The sequence below is a fragment of the Cricetulus griseus genome, chromosome X (genome assembly GCF_003668045.3).
Source record: "Cricetulus griseus strain 17A/GY chromosome X, alternate assembly CriGri-PICRH-1.0, whole genome shotgun sequence".
NCBI classification, from domain to species: Eukaryota; Metazoa; Chordata; class Mammalia; order Rodentia; family Cricetidae; genus Cricetulus; species Cricetulus griseus.
In genome coordinates, this window is record NC_048604.1 from 45,078,021 (window position 1) to 45,093,089 (window position 15,069).

General features: G+C 36.4%; 1 protein-coding gene across 2 annotated transcripts in view; it reads left to right on the forward strand.

The window, feature by feature from the left end:
• Positions 1-14,786, forward strand: part of Zmat1 (zinc finger matrin-type 1) — a 33,295-nt gene extending 18,509 nt beyond the window's left edge. For both annotated transcript variants that reach the window (XM_035450172.1, XM_027432976.2), the window contains exons 6-7: positions 9,147-9,246; positions 12,158-14,786. In XM_035450172.1, the coding sequence (XP_035306063.1) occupies positions 9,147-9,246; positions 12,158-13,481 (1,424 nt within the window). In that variant the 3' untranslated portion in view covers positions 13,482-14,786. The remainder of the gene's footprint in view (positions 1-9,146; positions 9,247-12,157) is intronic.
• Positions 14,787-15,069: the final 283 nt, after the last annotated feature.

The following is a 15,069-nucleotide window of genomic DNA, read 5'->3' on the forward strand; positions in this document are numbered from 1 at the left end:
TTCTAGCAGTGCTTTGGATCTGGGTAATCCAAGAAGATAGTGTAAGCCCTTCCCTGCTTCTTTTAATAATCTGGTAGTGTTCCGCAACATTATATTAGGAGCAAAGGGAAACAAAACTAGGAAAACATTTATAGCTAAATAGCAGAGAAATGTCTTCAGCAAAATCAAATGGAAATGGAAATCAGGAAGTTTGTATTTTATAAAACATACTAGTTTACTTGTAAACTACTTTCTTTTTTTATTGATGAAAGAACTGGTAGTAGTCCAGCAATCAAGTCCATATATTTTGATTTGTTTTTCTAAGACGTGAGAACTAGAAAGTCTTTTATGTCTCTTAATTTCAAAATCATACACTAATTGTGTGTGTGTGTGTGTGTGTGTGTGTGTGTGTGTGTGTGTGTGTGTGTGTGTGTGTGTGTGTAATTTCATGTTATTTTAAAGAAGTATTTCAAATTAGTATGATACAGCGATATTCATTTGGGGTGCTAAACTAGTCATTCTTGGTAGTATAAATAGGAATATACCATTTTCCCTGAAGAAGAAAATATGTGAACTAGTTAACAATAACTCATTGCAAAAGACTACCTATATATATATATATATATATATTATATATATATATATATATATATATTATGCACATATTTTGGTAACAAAGGAAGTGAAATATCATAGTCCATAGATTTCTGTGAGTTTGACTGATAGAAGTAGAAAGGTTAATAAATGGCCAGATGTCTTAGAGCTAAGAAATGCTAGCAAAATTTCAGGTACAACATAGAGACTGGCCTTGCCTGGAGAAATAAATGTGTTCTTCCATTATGTTTTTTCATCCCCACCACACACAAGCAACTTCTCACTTCGAGTGTGTCTTATTGCCCTTTCATATTCTCTCTTCTCTGTTCTCTTCAACTCATTACATTTCACTCTTCTTACTAGATCAACTTTCTGCTTCATTGGAAACATAACTCTTTACTTCTTAGAACTCTATTCTTCTCCTGCACAACTCCTTATAGTCTGGTTCTTCTTTACTTCTGTTTATTTGCTTTCTGTGTCAGCTGTCAGTTCACTGCCTAGATTTAGGTGCTCCCAGGTTCCATTATTGGCTTGACTCTATAAGCACAATTCCGTGTATTCCCTTGGTTTTACCTGTCATCTATATTCTCATAACCTGTCCATCAGATTTAGACTGCATGTCAAAATGGTAGTATCAACATTGCACTTGGACACCTCAAAGCCATTTTAAATCAATACTGTTCCAAAGTAAAAACCTATAGTTAACTGTCAACTCCCCAATACCACACCATCATAAGTTTCTAAAGCTAATGAAATGCCAAGTTATGATTATTTTACCTCCTAAATTATTAGTCCTCTTAACTCCATTGGTACTCTTCCTACACTACTATAGATCTTTACATATACTTAGGGAATTTTTAGTCAGACTGTGAGATATGGACCAGAATTGTTGGTGTCATTTGAGAGCTTATTAAATAAAAGGAATCCAGCCCTGCTTATAGACCTACTTATTCAGAATTCATTTCTTTAACAAGACCTATAAATGATTTATATGTAAGAAACCTGAAAACACAGAATCATAGTCTTCTAAATACTTACACACACACACACACACACACACACACACACACACACACACACACACACACTGATTTTGTCTCCATGAATGCACTCTCAATTCAATTACTGGAGTGTGTCATTCAAAATACAAATATTTTCATGACACTGTCTAAGTTGAATTTTTTTGCTGTTTTCCATCTTCTAAGGATGAAACATAAATGCTACAGCTATCTTCTTTTCATTTTCATCTGCTCCATGCTTGTCCTCTGCTACTGACCTGCTGTTACCTATGCTATGTATGGCTTCTAAAAACATTATTTTACTTCTTTTATTTGTACTATTGCTCATAACCCTCCTCCCCTGTTGTCTTAAATATTTCTATAACCTGCTTTTGACTGCTCATACTCATTCTTAAACATCCTGCTGCTACTTTTCTTCCCTTAGACTACCTACCCTTCTGTGTGTCTACTTATCTCTCTACATGCTTTTTCTCATTTCAGTTTAACGTCTTTAATGCAGGAAATGTCATGTAATTCATCTATGTTTCTAGTGCTAAACATAAAAACAAGCATAGGACTACTTCTACCTCAGTATTGATTAGTTTAATATATGAATCAGTGAACGATTAATGAATCTTTATTTTAAGTGCTTTCCCTTTATTTGTACTATTTCAGTTTCCTACATAGTGTGGTTCAAAGTACTAAACATCTTGTAGGAACATATAGTTTCACCCAGTATTTTAAAGAATGTTGATTTAAGTAAGCATAAAATTAGAAGTGGCAGTCTACTTTAAAAATAGATGTTTTGGGGGAATAATGAATTGCCAATTGTTGAGTATTTTTCCTGCTGGTGAATGGAGGGTATCTGAAATGTGTGGCTTCTGTGTAAATTTGAACTGAATCTAAATGAGAAGTGTTTGAACTGTTGTTGCTGCTGTGGAGATAGCATTGTAGTACTCTGAAATGACAAGGTTAATAGAATGAGGGAAGAAGAATGAATTAGGTTGCTTTCTGTGATAAAAACACCAGGACCAAAAGCAACTTTGGAAAGAAAAGGTTTATTTTAGCTTCCCATTTATAGTCAATCATGGAGGGAATTCAGGGCAGTAACCTGGAGACAATAACTAAAGCAGAGGCCATGAGGAATATTGATTACTGGCTTATAACCGTGACTGGCTCAGTCTACTTTCTTATACAAATAGCACCACTTACCCAGGGGTGGTACCGTCCACAATGGGCTGGGCCCTTCCTCATCAATCATAATCAAGAAAGTACCCCACATGCTTGCCTGCAGTCCAATCTGATCAGTTTTCTCAATTGAGGTTCCCTCAACCCAGATGACCCTGGCTTGTGTCAAAATAACAAAAATCTTAAGCAGCAAAAGGAATTTCAGTGAAGTTCTTCTCTGACCATGAAGTAGCATCTGCAAAATTTAGTATACTAATTGAAAGCATTTTACTCTAATCTCTGAAGCTAGTGCACAAAGAATAGATTTGTCCCATCATAACTCCTGCCTCCCGAGCATAAATATTTGAGCATTATGAAAATAGCTAGTTCAGCTGGACATGGTGGTACATGCCTATATCAGTACTCAGGAGGGAGAGGAAAGAGGATTACTATATGTTTGAGGCCAGACTTGGCTACATAGTGAGTTCCAGGCCAGCAAGGGCTACATAGTGAACCCCTTTCTCAACAACAAAAAGAAAACCAGCAATAACAGCACAAAAGCATATCTAGAGAAATTAAATTAGCTAATGAGAATTTCAGAGAACACTGACAACATAATTCCATGTTCCAAGTGAGCTAGATTTTTATGGCAATTATGGGGATGTAGAGATAGCTCAGAAGCTAACAGCTCTGGCTACTCTTGCAGAGGATCTGAGTTCAGGTCCCAACATCTATATTTCAGCTCATGGCCATCTGTAACTCCATTTCTGGGTGATCCAGCACCCTTTCTGGCACACATGGGCACTGCATATACATGATACACAGACATACATTCAGGCAAAATACCCTTTCTTATACATAAAAATGTTTAAAATGCAGCTTAACACCATATGCTACTTTAATTATTCCACTATTTTCTCCTTTCTATCTTTGCCTCTGTTCACCTGCTATTGTGTGCATGTCTCTCCATATTTGATATTTTTTCTTCATCATCATCATCATTATTCATCATCATCATCATCACCGATTAGTCCCTAATCTAACTCAGCTCTTAAAAGCTCAAGTTTGGTTACTGACTAATACAAATCTAAAGTGTTATGTATTTTTAAAGGTTTGTTTGTTTTAGTTATCTTGCTAATTCTGGCTCCACTATTGCACTTAGATGTCTCAGCTTTACTTGTAACTCAGCACATCTGAAACTAAACTCATAATTTCTAAATCCAACTCAAATTGCAAAACTTTTATCTTTGCCAGTATCACTGCTATTAGATACCTACACCTGAATGTCTATTTGACAGCCAATTCCCTATTTGCTTTCTATAAGCAAGGATCATCAAATCTTCTATCTATTCCTCTTTGCTTCCATTTCCATTACCATCACTTCACATGTTATCACTGATGGAACTGTCTCTGCCTTTTAAACTCCTTTGTGTATGGTAATTACAAAATAAAATAAGATTTTTTAAAGGTGCAAACAAAGCTGAATTTCCAGGTGATCCTAGAAACGACTGTAGCATGTGTGAGTATAGCAGAGCTTAAATGGACCCGAGGAGCAGCCTCGGAGATAAGAGAGTGGAGAGTGTAAGAAATAGTAGAGATGGGTTATAAGATTAGGCTAGGGGTCCTTCAAGATGGTTCATCAGGCAGAGGTGTTTGGTGCTAAGCCTAACAACCTGAGTTCAGTTCCTGGAACCACATGGTTGAAGTAGAGAATTGACACCCCCAAGTTGCCCTCTGGCCTCCACATGCACAACATAGCACATGCTTACACAGCATACATACTCACATCACATATGTGCACGCACAAAATGAACTTTAAAATAATTTTAAAATATTGGGTTAATAATTCTGATAAGTGGGACAGCGAATAGACTTCTTGTCTATACAGAAAGGCTTTATATATTTTTACTTACTATGTCTGAGTTACCCATATTCTAGAAAGTGGTAGCATCAACTAGATTTTCTTGGTAGAAAATCCAAGAGTTAAGGTAATAGTAATCACATCAGTTCTGGAACTGCCTCTAGACCTTTCACATGTGACCAGCAACCCTTCTAAGCTCGTATATTTCCACTATTAGAACCTTAAAACTGATGGAATTCTTGGAGAAACAGGAGGAACTCAACAGAAAATGGTTAAGTAACCTTTATAAATACTAAAGAAATATACAAACACTCAAGAGACTTTATAATCACAAAAATATCACTAAACTCAGTAATCTAGGTAGAACGTCAACAGTGTCTGCATAATAAAAATATGTAGAGAGCTCTCATGAAGGAAAGTTATTTTCTAACCCCTGGAGATTCTGATTTCATTGGTCTCATGTGAAGCTGACTAACACAATTTCCCTAGAAAAAATGATGAACATCAGTGTATGGAAAAGCCAAGGGCTAAGGTAACATAAACATTTTCCACATGACTCTAATGTGTAACTAGCTTTGAAAACCACAAATCTAGGGAAACCCAGGAGTGTTGTGTGTTGTTTATCCTGAATCACTTAGGTGCTCTCTCTCTCTCTCTCTCTCTCTCTCTCTCTCTCTCTCTCTCTCTCTCTCTGTGTGTGTGTGTGATATAATATATATATATATATATATATATATATATATATATATATATATCACACTCACACAACATACACTGTTGATCAAGGTCAAGGCAGCAGTTTCTGGTTTCTGATTTGGTTTTCACATATAAAAGTAAAGATAGTAATAATTGCCTGGAATGGTTGCTGTGAAGACCCACAATTTCTTGTTGAGTAGTTCATTTTGTAGGGAATTCATAGTCTTCAGTTAATTGTCTTTCAACCAGAACTCACAAACAATCTAGAAAGAGGTTAATAGATAATCAAGGTATTGTAAAAATATTCCATTCAGGATATTTCTCACAAGGTCTCTAATAACCTACTTGCAGTATTAGTTTTCAAATCTAATTCCTAATTCCATTATAGAAACTGAACTCTATTCTCCAGGAGAGAGAGTTTTAGGAATCTAGAACTGATGCCCCAGGTGACTTTTGCAAGAGAAATTTCATAAACATTGTACTTCATGTTAGTGAAGTGTCATTCTAGTGATCATTTACAGTAACAGGAGACATTATTTCCAGTTCTTGGTTGTTGTTTTTTTATGTCTGGGAATACACACTATTTTTCTGGTTTCAAAGAATACAGGAAGCCAAATTATAAACAGAAAGTTATTTTATCAGTATGAAATAAGAGCATAGAGACAGAAGATTATTTTTAAGGAATCATTCATTCAGTTTTCAAATGTACAAAACCATTAAAGCTGTGGGTATTTGGGGGAGTATCATATACTACTTGATATAGGTATACTTTGTTTAATATAACACAAGTTAAACATATTTATATCCTAAGACATTTATGATTTTTTTGTAGTGATTTTTTTCAAAATCCATTTCCTAGCTGTTTGAAATATATAGGTTGTAATTGTTATCTATAATTCCCATACAATGGACTAACACCCCAGACCTCCTTGCCCCATCTCACTGTTAACAGTAAACACTGACCAACTTGTATATACCATTTCCTTGCTTCCTATTATCCTTGGCCTTGATGATGACAATTCTACTCTAAACTTCTATTGTATTAACATAGATTAGACCCTAGTCATAAAGCTGGGGAAACAGCATTGAATCAAACCAAGCCCTCTGAATGTGGGTACCAGCTAGGAGGCCAAGACAGTCTATGGGACCTCTAACAGTGGAGTCAGTCTTTAACCCTAGAGCACAAATGGACTTTGGGAGCCCATTCCCTATGGAGGGATACTATTGCAGCCCAGATACAGCAAGGAGGGCCTAGGCCCTTCCCCAAATGATATGACAGACTTTGAAGGTCCCTGGTGGAGGGCCTCACTATCTCTGGGGAGGAGTCGGGGGTGGGTTGGGGAGGTTGGGTGGGGAACATGGGGCGAGGGGAGGGTGAGGAAAGGGGGATGGATATGTAAATATGAGTAGTAATGAAAGATTTAAATAAAAAATATGTCTCTTACATATTGATTGTAGTTCCTTTGGGTATACACTAATTTTGCATTTACAAGAACGTGTGGTAATTATTTTCTTATTTGATAAGTGGCCTCCATAGTTTAACATAGTTTAACTGGTTTTTCTAATTTAGGTTTCTGGTTTTTGTTTTTGTTTTTGTTTTTTGTTTTCTCTGTGCAGCTTTGGAGCCTATCCTGGCACTCGCTCTGGAGACCAGGCTGGCCTTGAACTCACAGTGATCTGCCTGCCTCTGCCTCCCAAGTGCTGCTAATTTAGGTTTCTAACAACATTTTCTCCACATCCTCACCAGCATTTCCTATCCTTAGGCTTTTTTATATTGTGGCATCTCCTTGTTCTTTCCGTTTTCATTTACCTGATGATTAGTGATGGTCTGTTATTTTTCATGTACTCATTGGACATTTGGATGTCTCCTGAGAAACAACCAAAGGTTTTTGTTGTTGTTATTGAGGTTTGGCAGTTCCTTAAATATTCTGGATCTCAATTGCTTGTTATATACACAAATCACAATACTTTCTCCCTCTTGTCTGTTTATTCTGTGTGCTTCCTTTGTTGTGCAGGAACTTTAACGTTTTTTGTTTTGGGTTTTTGTTTGTTTGTTTGTTTTTGGTTTTTCAAAACAGAGTTTCTCTGTGTAGCTTTGGAGCCTATCCTGGCAGCTTTAACTTTTTTTTTTTTTGTTTTGTTTTTTTTAACAATCCTATTTGTCTGTTTTTTCATTTGCTTCCTGAATTTTGAGAGCCCTTTCCAAAATTCCTCACATATTACAGTATCTTGGAGCAGTTTACCTGTCTTTTCTTCTGGTAATTTCATAGCTGTGAGTCTTTTTGTTGTTGTTTAGTTTTGAAACTGTATTTTAATTACAGCTTTCATCCCTTTCCTTTCCTCCCTCAATGCTCTTCTATATACTCCTCCCCGACTCTTCTTGAAATTTATGGCCTCTTGTTCATCAATTGTTATTGCCTGAATATACATGTTTGCCCCTATGTCCGTCTTATATTTATGTCTTTAGTCCATTTTGAGTTAATCAATGTAACTGGTGAGAGGCAGAAGTCTACCTACATTTTTATGTAGATAATCAATTTCCTTAATACCACTTTTTGAAAGACTGTTCTATGTCTAAAGGATGTTCTGAGTAGCCTTATCAAGACATTCATTCAAAATTTAATGTAACCCATTGATTACTGACTATGTTATTCAGTAACATTTTTGTTTTACCCTGAAAGTAGTCTCTGGTTTCTGTAAATACTTTTTGTTCATCAAAGGTCAATACACTTGAATATGATTAACTTCTCTTCCTTTAAGTGATTAAGCTGCTGTTTGACTTATAAGAAGGTGATTCTGCTTGTCCTTAAAATTTATGTGGTACCAATTTATTGCCGCATCTCTAGAATAGTGTTGACTTTATACTTGTTTCATGAATGTTGTTTATCTTCTGACCAAGAAGAAATTGGAAGGATGGTATGATTTAGAAAATAAGTTTATTTCCTGCAACTAATTCTACTTTGAAAGCTTTTTTTTACAGTTTTGTTTTTTTGTTTGTTTGTTTGTTTGTTTTGGGAAGGTTTTTTTTTTTAATTTTAGAGGCACCCATATTTACATATCCATCCCTCCATCCCCTCACTCTTCCCTCCTCCCATGTTCCCCACCAAGTGCCCCCAACCCACCCCATCTCCTCCCCAGGGATAGTGAGGCCCTCCATGGGGACCGTCAAAGTCCATCATATCCTTTGGGGGAGGGCCTAGGCCCTTCTTGCTGTATCTAGGTGCAGTAGTTGTTTTTATGGTTTTGTTGTTGTTTTATTTTGTTTTTACTCATTTTAAATGTGCCAACTATCATTTCAGAATTTTTACTTTCACCTTTCATCCTATGCATGGGGCTCACTGATTCTCTTTTCTAAAATTTGTGGGAAATATTGTTGGTAACTACAGTGATTTCAGGTAAAAGAGTAAAATTTAACTATTTTTTAACTAAAGTTTTTGAACGTTTCAGGGTTCGGTTGTGTAGGAAAATAACTAATAGTGAACAAAAAGGCTGTTTAATAACAATGAAGAATAATAATAAGTTTGTTAGCCATAATAAGTTTGAGGTCCCTGCTGTACAGTGTATGTAGCAACAGCAAGCAAGCACATAGCAGATTCTTAGAAAATAAATGAAGACTATAGATAAAGTGTATAGTATGAAGAATTCTGGGCATTAAATTTAGAAACATGGGCTAAGAAATACTAACTCTACTCTTTGATTGTGTGACTATCAGCAAGTAATTTTATGTCTTGGGACCAGTCTTCTTGAGAAATTTCAAGTAGAGGGTCTCTAGTAAATTATCATCCATTACTGACATTATATGACTCTAAGTGTTTACCTGTTGATCTTCTTAAACTGTTATCATTTTATAGCATATAGAATGAGAACCTACGTATGCCATATCTGCAGTATCACCTTTACATCTTTACATATGTTCCGGTCCCACATGCAAGGAAGCGAACATCAAATTAAGTAAGTGGTTTTTGTCAAAAACATTCTCATGTTACCAAAGCTTCTAGTCAAATACTCTAATATATTTTACAAACTTTCTAGATATTCATTTTCCTATTACCTGAGCCTAGAAATGGTAGGAGGTATTTGTGACATATTACACACTAGTGCCAAGGATATTTTCTAATCACAGTAATGAACTGGCAGATCTGTCTGGCAAATTGGTGTCCCCTCCTGAATAAACAAAATTATTTTTCTTTGTAGATATGCTAAAAGATCATCTTTCTTCAGGTTAATCATGCAAATTCAAGGCTTCTCAAAAAGATTTTCTTAGTTCCAAGGATTCAGTTATCTAATCATCATTTTTATAGTGAGGTATAATGTTAAAAGCAAAGGTCATGCTGTTATAGCTAGAATACAGAATACAGATCCATTTTTAGTCAATATTAATATGCAGTTTCAAGATGAAGAGAAATTACTTAACACCATGATCTCCATGTCTATCTTATTTTTTGCAGCAAACAATACTATTTTTATTTTTCTTTGTAATTAAACAGTATTTCTTTGCACATCACAACATATTCTTTATTTATCTGCTGGTAGTCACCTAAACTATTGTGAAACTTGGCTATTGTGAATGTTATTGCTGTGTAGGCATCTCTCTTGTAAGTGATCCTTTTGGGTATATGACTTGGGATAATATAGTTGGATCTGATGACAGTTATATGTTTAGTTTTTGAGGAACCTCCATACAGATTTCTGTGGTAACTGCACTAATTGACATTCCCACCAAATTGTATATTCATTTTTCTCTGCATTCTCATCAGCATTTGTTGTCTTGTATTTCCCTTTCTTCTTTAATAAATAAATTTTGTTCTTACACAATTTTGTACATGTACACTATGTATTCATTTTATTCTTCCCTACCTTTCCTGTCCCCCCTCCAACACACACACACATACACCCTACTAGCCACTTTTGCTATCTCTTCCTGCTGTGTACTAGCTTTGATTCTTTTTAGTATTCCACTAAGTTTATTGAGGGCTGTCTGCCTGATCTTGAGTTCAGAACTACCCATCAGAAGCTTGTGGAATCACCATTGGGTAGACATCTGGATACTATGCTTGCCCCTATCCAAGAATCAGTTGGTTGACAGTAGATCAATAGTATGCAGTAGGACCTCATGAATCCTTTCCCTCTTCATAGCTGACTATTAGGAGGCCCAGCTTCTGTGGACCTGGTGTTAGTATACATAGCTGCTGTAAGTTCATACTTGTCTCTGTGTTGTGCTTTAAAGATACAATTTTAGCTCTTCTTCCCATTCACCAGAACTTAATATTCTGTCTGATCCATCTTCCTCAATGTTCCTTGAATATTAAGTGGGTGGTGTAAATGTCTAGTTTAGGGCCAAGCCTTTATTCTCAGCATCTTATGCAGCCATGAGTCTCTGCATTTACCTGAAAAGGAGAGGACTCTCTGTTCAAGGCAAAGACTAGCCTTTGTGTGTGGACGTAAACATTGAGGGACTATCATACCATCCCTTCCCAGGGTCTAAGACCTCTTCAGCCATGGGTTTTGGAGCAGGTTTACAACAGTAGGCATGGATTCCCTCTTAGAATGCAAGCTCCAAATCCATATAGGGAGCGTCTTTTCTCTTCTCTCTAATATTTCCATGGCTATGCAATTCCAGAAGCTGTTGAGAAGAATGTGTATTCTATAGCTGTTGGATCAAATATTGTGTTCTTAGTCCATTTGATTAATGGTGCAGTTTAAAGTCTCTTTGTTGATCTTTTTAGTCTAGACAATGTATATTCAAAGAATCAGAGAAAATGTTGGGATTTTGGAGATAGTAAAATGGATGGATTTATACATCCAGAAGTAAGGATGGACAACAGGACAACTTTTAAGATGGTTCTTCGTTTCAGCAGCAATGAGTTAAGCTGAGAAATACAGGTGACTTCTTCTTTGGGGTCAGCTTATTAATAGATTATAGGCCTCCTCTCTTAGACTGTATTTTTTGGATTTTCAAAACAGCCCTACTATTATTTATAAGGTTGGAAATCAGCTGGCTGTTTTAAATCAATGCCATCAATCTCTATCTGCACATCCAAGCATTAGAGAAATGGTGAGTGTTGCCCAGGGTCATAGGAGGGAACTTCAGATCAGGACAGGTGCTTCTGCCAGCTTACCCTCAGGCCAACTCTCTTCTTGATGTCTGGTTTCCAGGCTACCACAGACCACTGCCTCAGCTACCCCAGCTCTATTGTCAACATGGCCCTTCTGTTCAGGGCATGGGAAGTATAATTGTCAATTTCACTTCTGAGAGAGATTAGACGGTTGGGTGAGTCCAGCGCAGCAGGGATACAGGCTTGAGATTACATCCAGCAGACAGGTACTCATTTACTCTGCCCTCTCCACCCCAGGAAAGGTGTTAGACTTTACTTTTACAAGGTGCTAGTTTCTATAATTTGGAACTCACCAAGAGTTTCCAATAGCCCCACTGAGGGTCATCTTCCCCATCCATAGTTTATTGCTGTGCCCTTGGTATTATGGTTCACCATTTAAATCACTTACTGTTTGAACATTCAGTATTCCTGTAGTTCACTTTGTTATTGTCTATTGTTGCACTCTGGGATCTTTCCACAGCATTCCTTCTCCCTGCAGCTCTTTGTCTGTGATTTTATTTCAATATCATGAAGAAAATGAAAGTGTCAATGTTTCCACTCTACCATCTTCTAAGAAATGTTTTTGCATAAAACTTGTGAAATTCTGGAGAGATATCTGACTACCCATGCTATATCTTTTCAGCATCAAAATTCATTTTTATAGTTTTAAATTTTTATTTCAACCTTTGTAGATTTTGTTTAAACTAATATTTTATAGCAAAGAAAATATTCAGAATAATCAAAACTTTGTATTATTTTCTTTGCAGAGAATCTCATGTTATCAGTCAAGCAAAGAATTCAAAGAAGATGCAAGAGTCTTACCAAGGTGAATGTGCAGATTACAGTAAAGTGAAGAAATCTAGAGAGCTAGAGTCCAGGGCTCATTTCAGGAAGATGGAGGATAATTACTTGGAAGTCCGTGGGTACAGAGATATGGTTGATTCCAGACCCAGACATAAAATGCTTGAACAAAAACATCCACTTGAAAATTTCTGGTCACACCCAGGACCATACAATAATTGTCGAGCGGTAGAAGACCAGTTACCTCATTGTGTACCAGCACAGTCAAAAACATACGACTCTTTCCAGGATGAGCTTGAAGATTACATCAAAGGGCAGAAGGCCAGAGGACTTGATCCAAATATTAGTTTTAGACGAATAACAGAAAACTATAGATATAGGGATCAGAGGTACAGAGAAAGGTTTGATCCTGGATACAGACAAAGGATGTGTGAGGAAAAATTTTCATCTGAGTGTCCACAGACCTACCAGCGACAATACAATGGTTCACCAGTGGAAGGCCAGTTACCTCACTGGTTACCACCTCATTCAAAGAGGAGAAATGATGATTTCCAAGCTGAATTTGATGATTACAACAAGGTGCAGGAATCTAGAGAACTCAAGCCAAAGACTTCTTTTAGAAGAATTGATAGTGCTATTGAAACCCATAATTACAGAGAGATGGATGACAGAAGATCCAAGCATAGAATGTTTGAGCAAAGATTCCCGTGTGAGACTTTCCAGACTTACACAGATCCACACAACAGTTCGCATGTTGTAGAAAACAAGTTACCTCATTATTTACCAGCTTATGAGAGCCAGCAGAGCCTAGATTCTAATAGCTACTATCAGTTCACGAGAGATTGTTTCTCAGAAAAACCTGTTCCCCTGAGCCTTAGTCAGGAAGAAAATAATCCTGGCTCACACAGTGTAGAGTTTGACATTTACAAGCAGCTGCCCTCGTATGACAGTGCCAGTGCCCATGAAACAAGTCATAAAAGACGACATCAGAAGAGAAGGCGACACCTGGAGGAAGGAAAAGAAAGGCCAGAGAAGGAACAATCCAAGCATAAAAGAAAAAGGAGCTGTCAGGATAAAGATTTAGACCAAGACAAGAGCACCGAACAAACTAAAGGAGAGGAAGATAAAGCTGGGGTCAGCTCTGAGAAAATAAAGCATCGAAAAAAGAAAAGGAAACATGAAGCAGCCTCAGAGAAGGAAGAACGTAAGCACAAGAAGGAGAAAAAGAAGTCTGTTGAAGAAAGAACAGAAGAGGAAATCCTTTGGGATGAGTCAATTCTTGGGTTTTGAACTTAGAGAATACCCAGGAATGGATAAAAGAAAATAATGCTAATTTAGATAAAGACAGGAGTAACTGGTAAAGTCAAGGAAAGGTAGGCAAATTGTCAGCTCAAAAAAAAACCTTTGAGGTTTTTTGTTTGCAAAAATTGAAATTCAACATGAGAAACTCAAGCCTTTAAGGAAATGTTTTGAGGTAAACCTACTCAAGGATTTTGAACTTTTAGTTTTACTTACAGAAGAGTGAGTCAAGAAAATCAGTGGGAAAAAATTCTGAGGAAATTTAGATAAAAATCAAGCGCTTCAAATGAAGAGAATTGGTTAAAAAAAAGTGTCAGATCGTGAAAAGAGTCTCTCTCTCTCTCTCTCTCTCTCTCTCTCTCTCTCTCTGTGTGTGTGTGTGTGTGTGTGTGTGTGTGTGTGTGTGCGCGCGCGCGCATGCGCACACTGTGGTGTGGTGTGTGTTCATCCCCTCTGCTCTGCTCTCCTCTCTCATCTGCTTTACCCTTCACTCTTTCTATCACTCCCTGCTTTCAAAATGTAATTAAAAGAACCACAAAGTCTAAACCTAGCCTTCAAGAAGCAAGAACATAATACTAAGAAGATTGGGAGAGGAAGAAACTTACTGAAGAAAATTCAGAAGATTAAGTGCTTTCTAATTTGCAAGATGAAGAAAGGTTGAAAACTTTTGGTTTCGTGAAATTTGTGTTATTTGTGTATTTGTACATGTGTACAGTTAATTACTAACAAAAGCCAGATGAGGTAAAAATATTCAATATGCTTTTTTAAAGTTACTTTCTCTGATTTTTTTAAGAAAGAAAATGTATTCTATTGCTTATATATATTATGATTTTCTTAAGTAGAGGTGTTTCTACTTTGTCCATCAAGTTGCAATGAAAATGAATTGTTTGCTCATAGAAATCATGTACTTAAAATGGTGAACTACACAGCAGTCTACAGCCATACCACCCTGAATTTTCCCAGTCTTGTTTGATTTTGGAAGAATGGTCAGGCCTGTGGGAGACCAGACTTCGAAGAATCTATTCCTTTTAGAATTTGTGTTAGTATTGGTGGTATTTTACTACTGTTGTGTGTTAATGTTTTTCTTTTCTCCAATGAAAATGAATGAAGCAACTTAGACCATTTTTTGTTAAATCTAATTTGCAGTGTATTTTTGTATTTTCTAGTTCTGAAAGTGGAAAATTAGAGTATAATAAATTAGATGATATATACTTTTAAAAGGTTCTCCAAAGGGCTGATAGAAATCGGTCTATATTCTGAAAAAAAAGTTTATATTAAAGTGTTTTAATTTCTAAATACTTCTTTGTGATCATTTCCTTCAAAAGATGATTGTTCTACCCATGTGAAGAACAAGAAATGGAGTTTGCAACTAATTTCTAGAAAGACCACACAGTAAAACTCTAATTTCATTTATGCTACAGATTTCCTGGTAGAAGTTAGCATTCAGTTTTGAGCTCAACTTTAGGTTAGAAAAAGACCATCAACTGGAAAGTGAAGTAGAAAAATGTTCTAAGTGGTTAATGACCATGGGAGGTTGTTGACTTTACATAGTTTGATTTTAAATTTTTTCTGCTAGTGA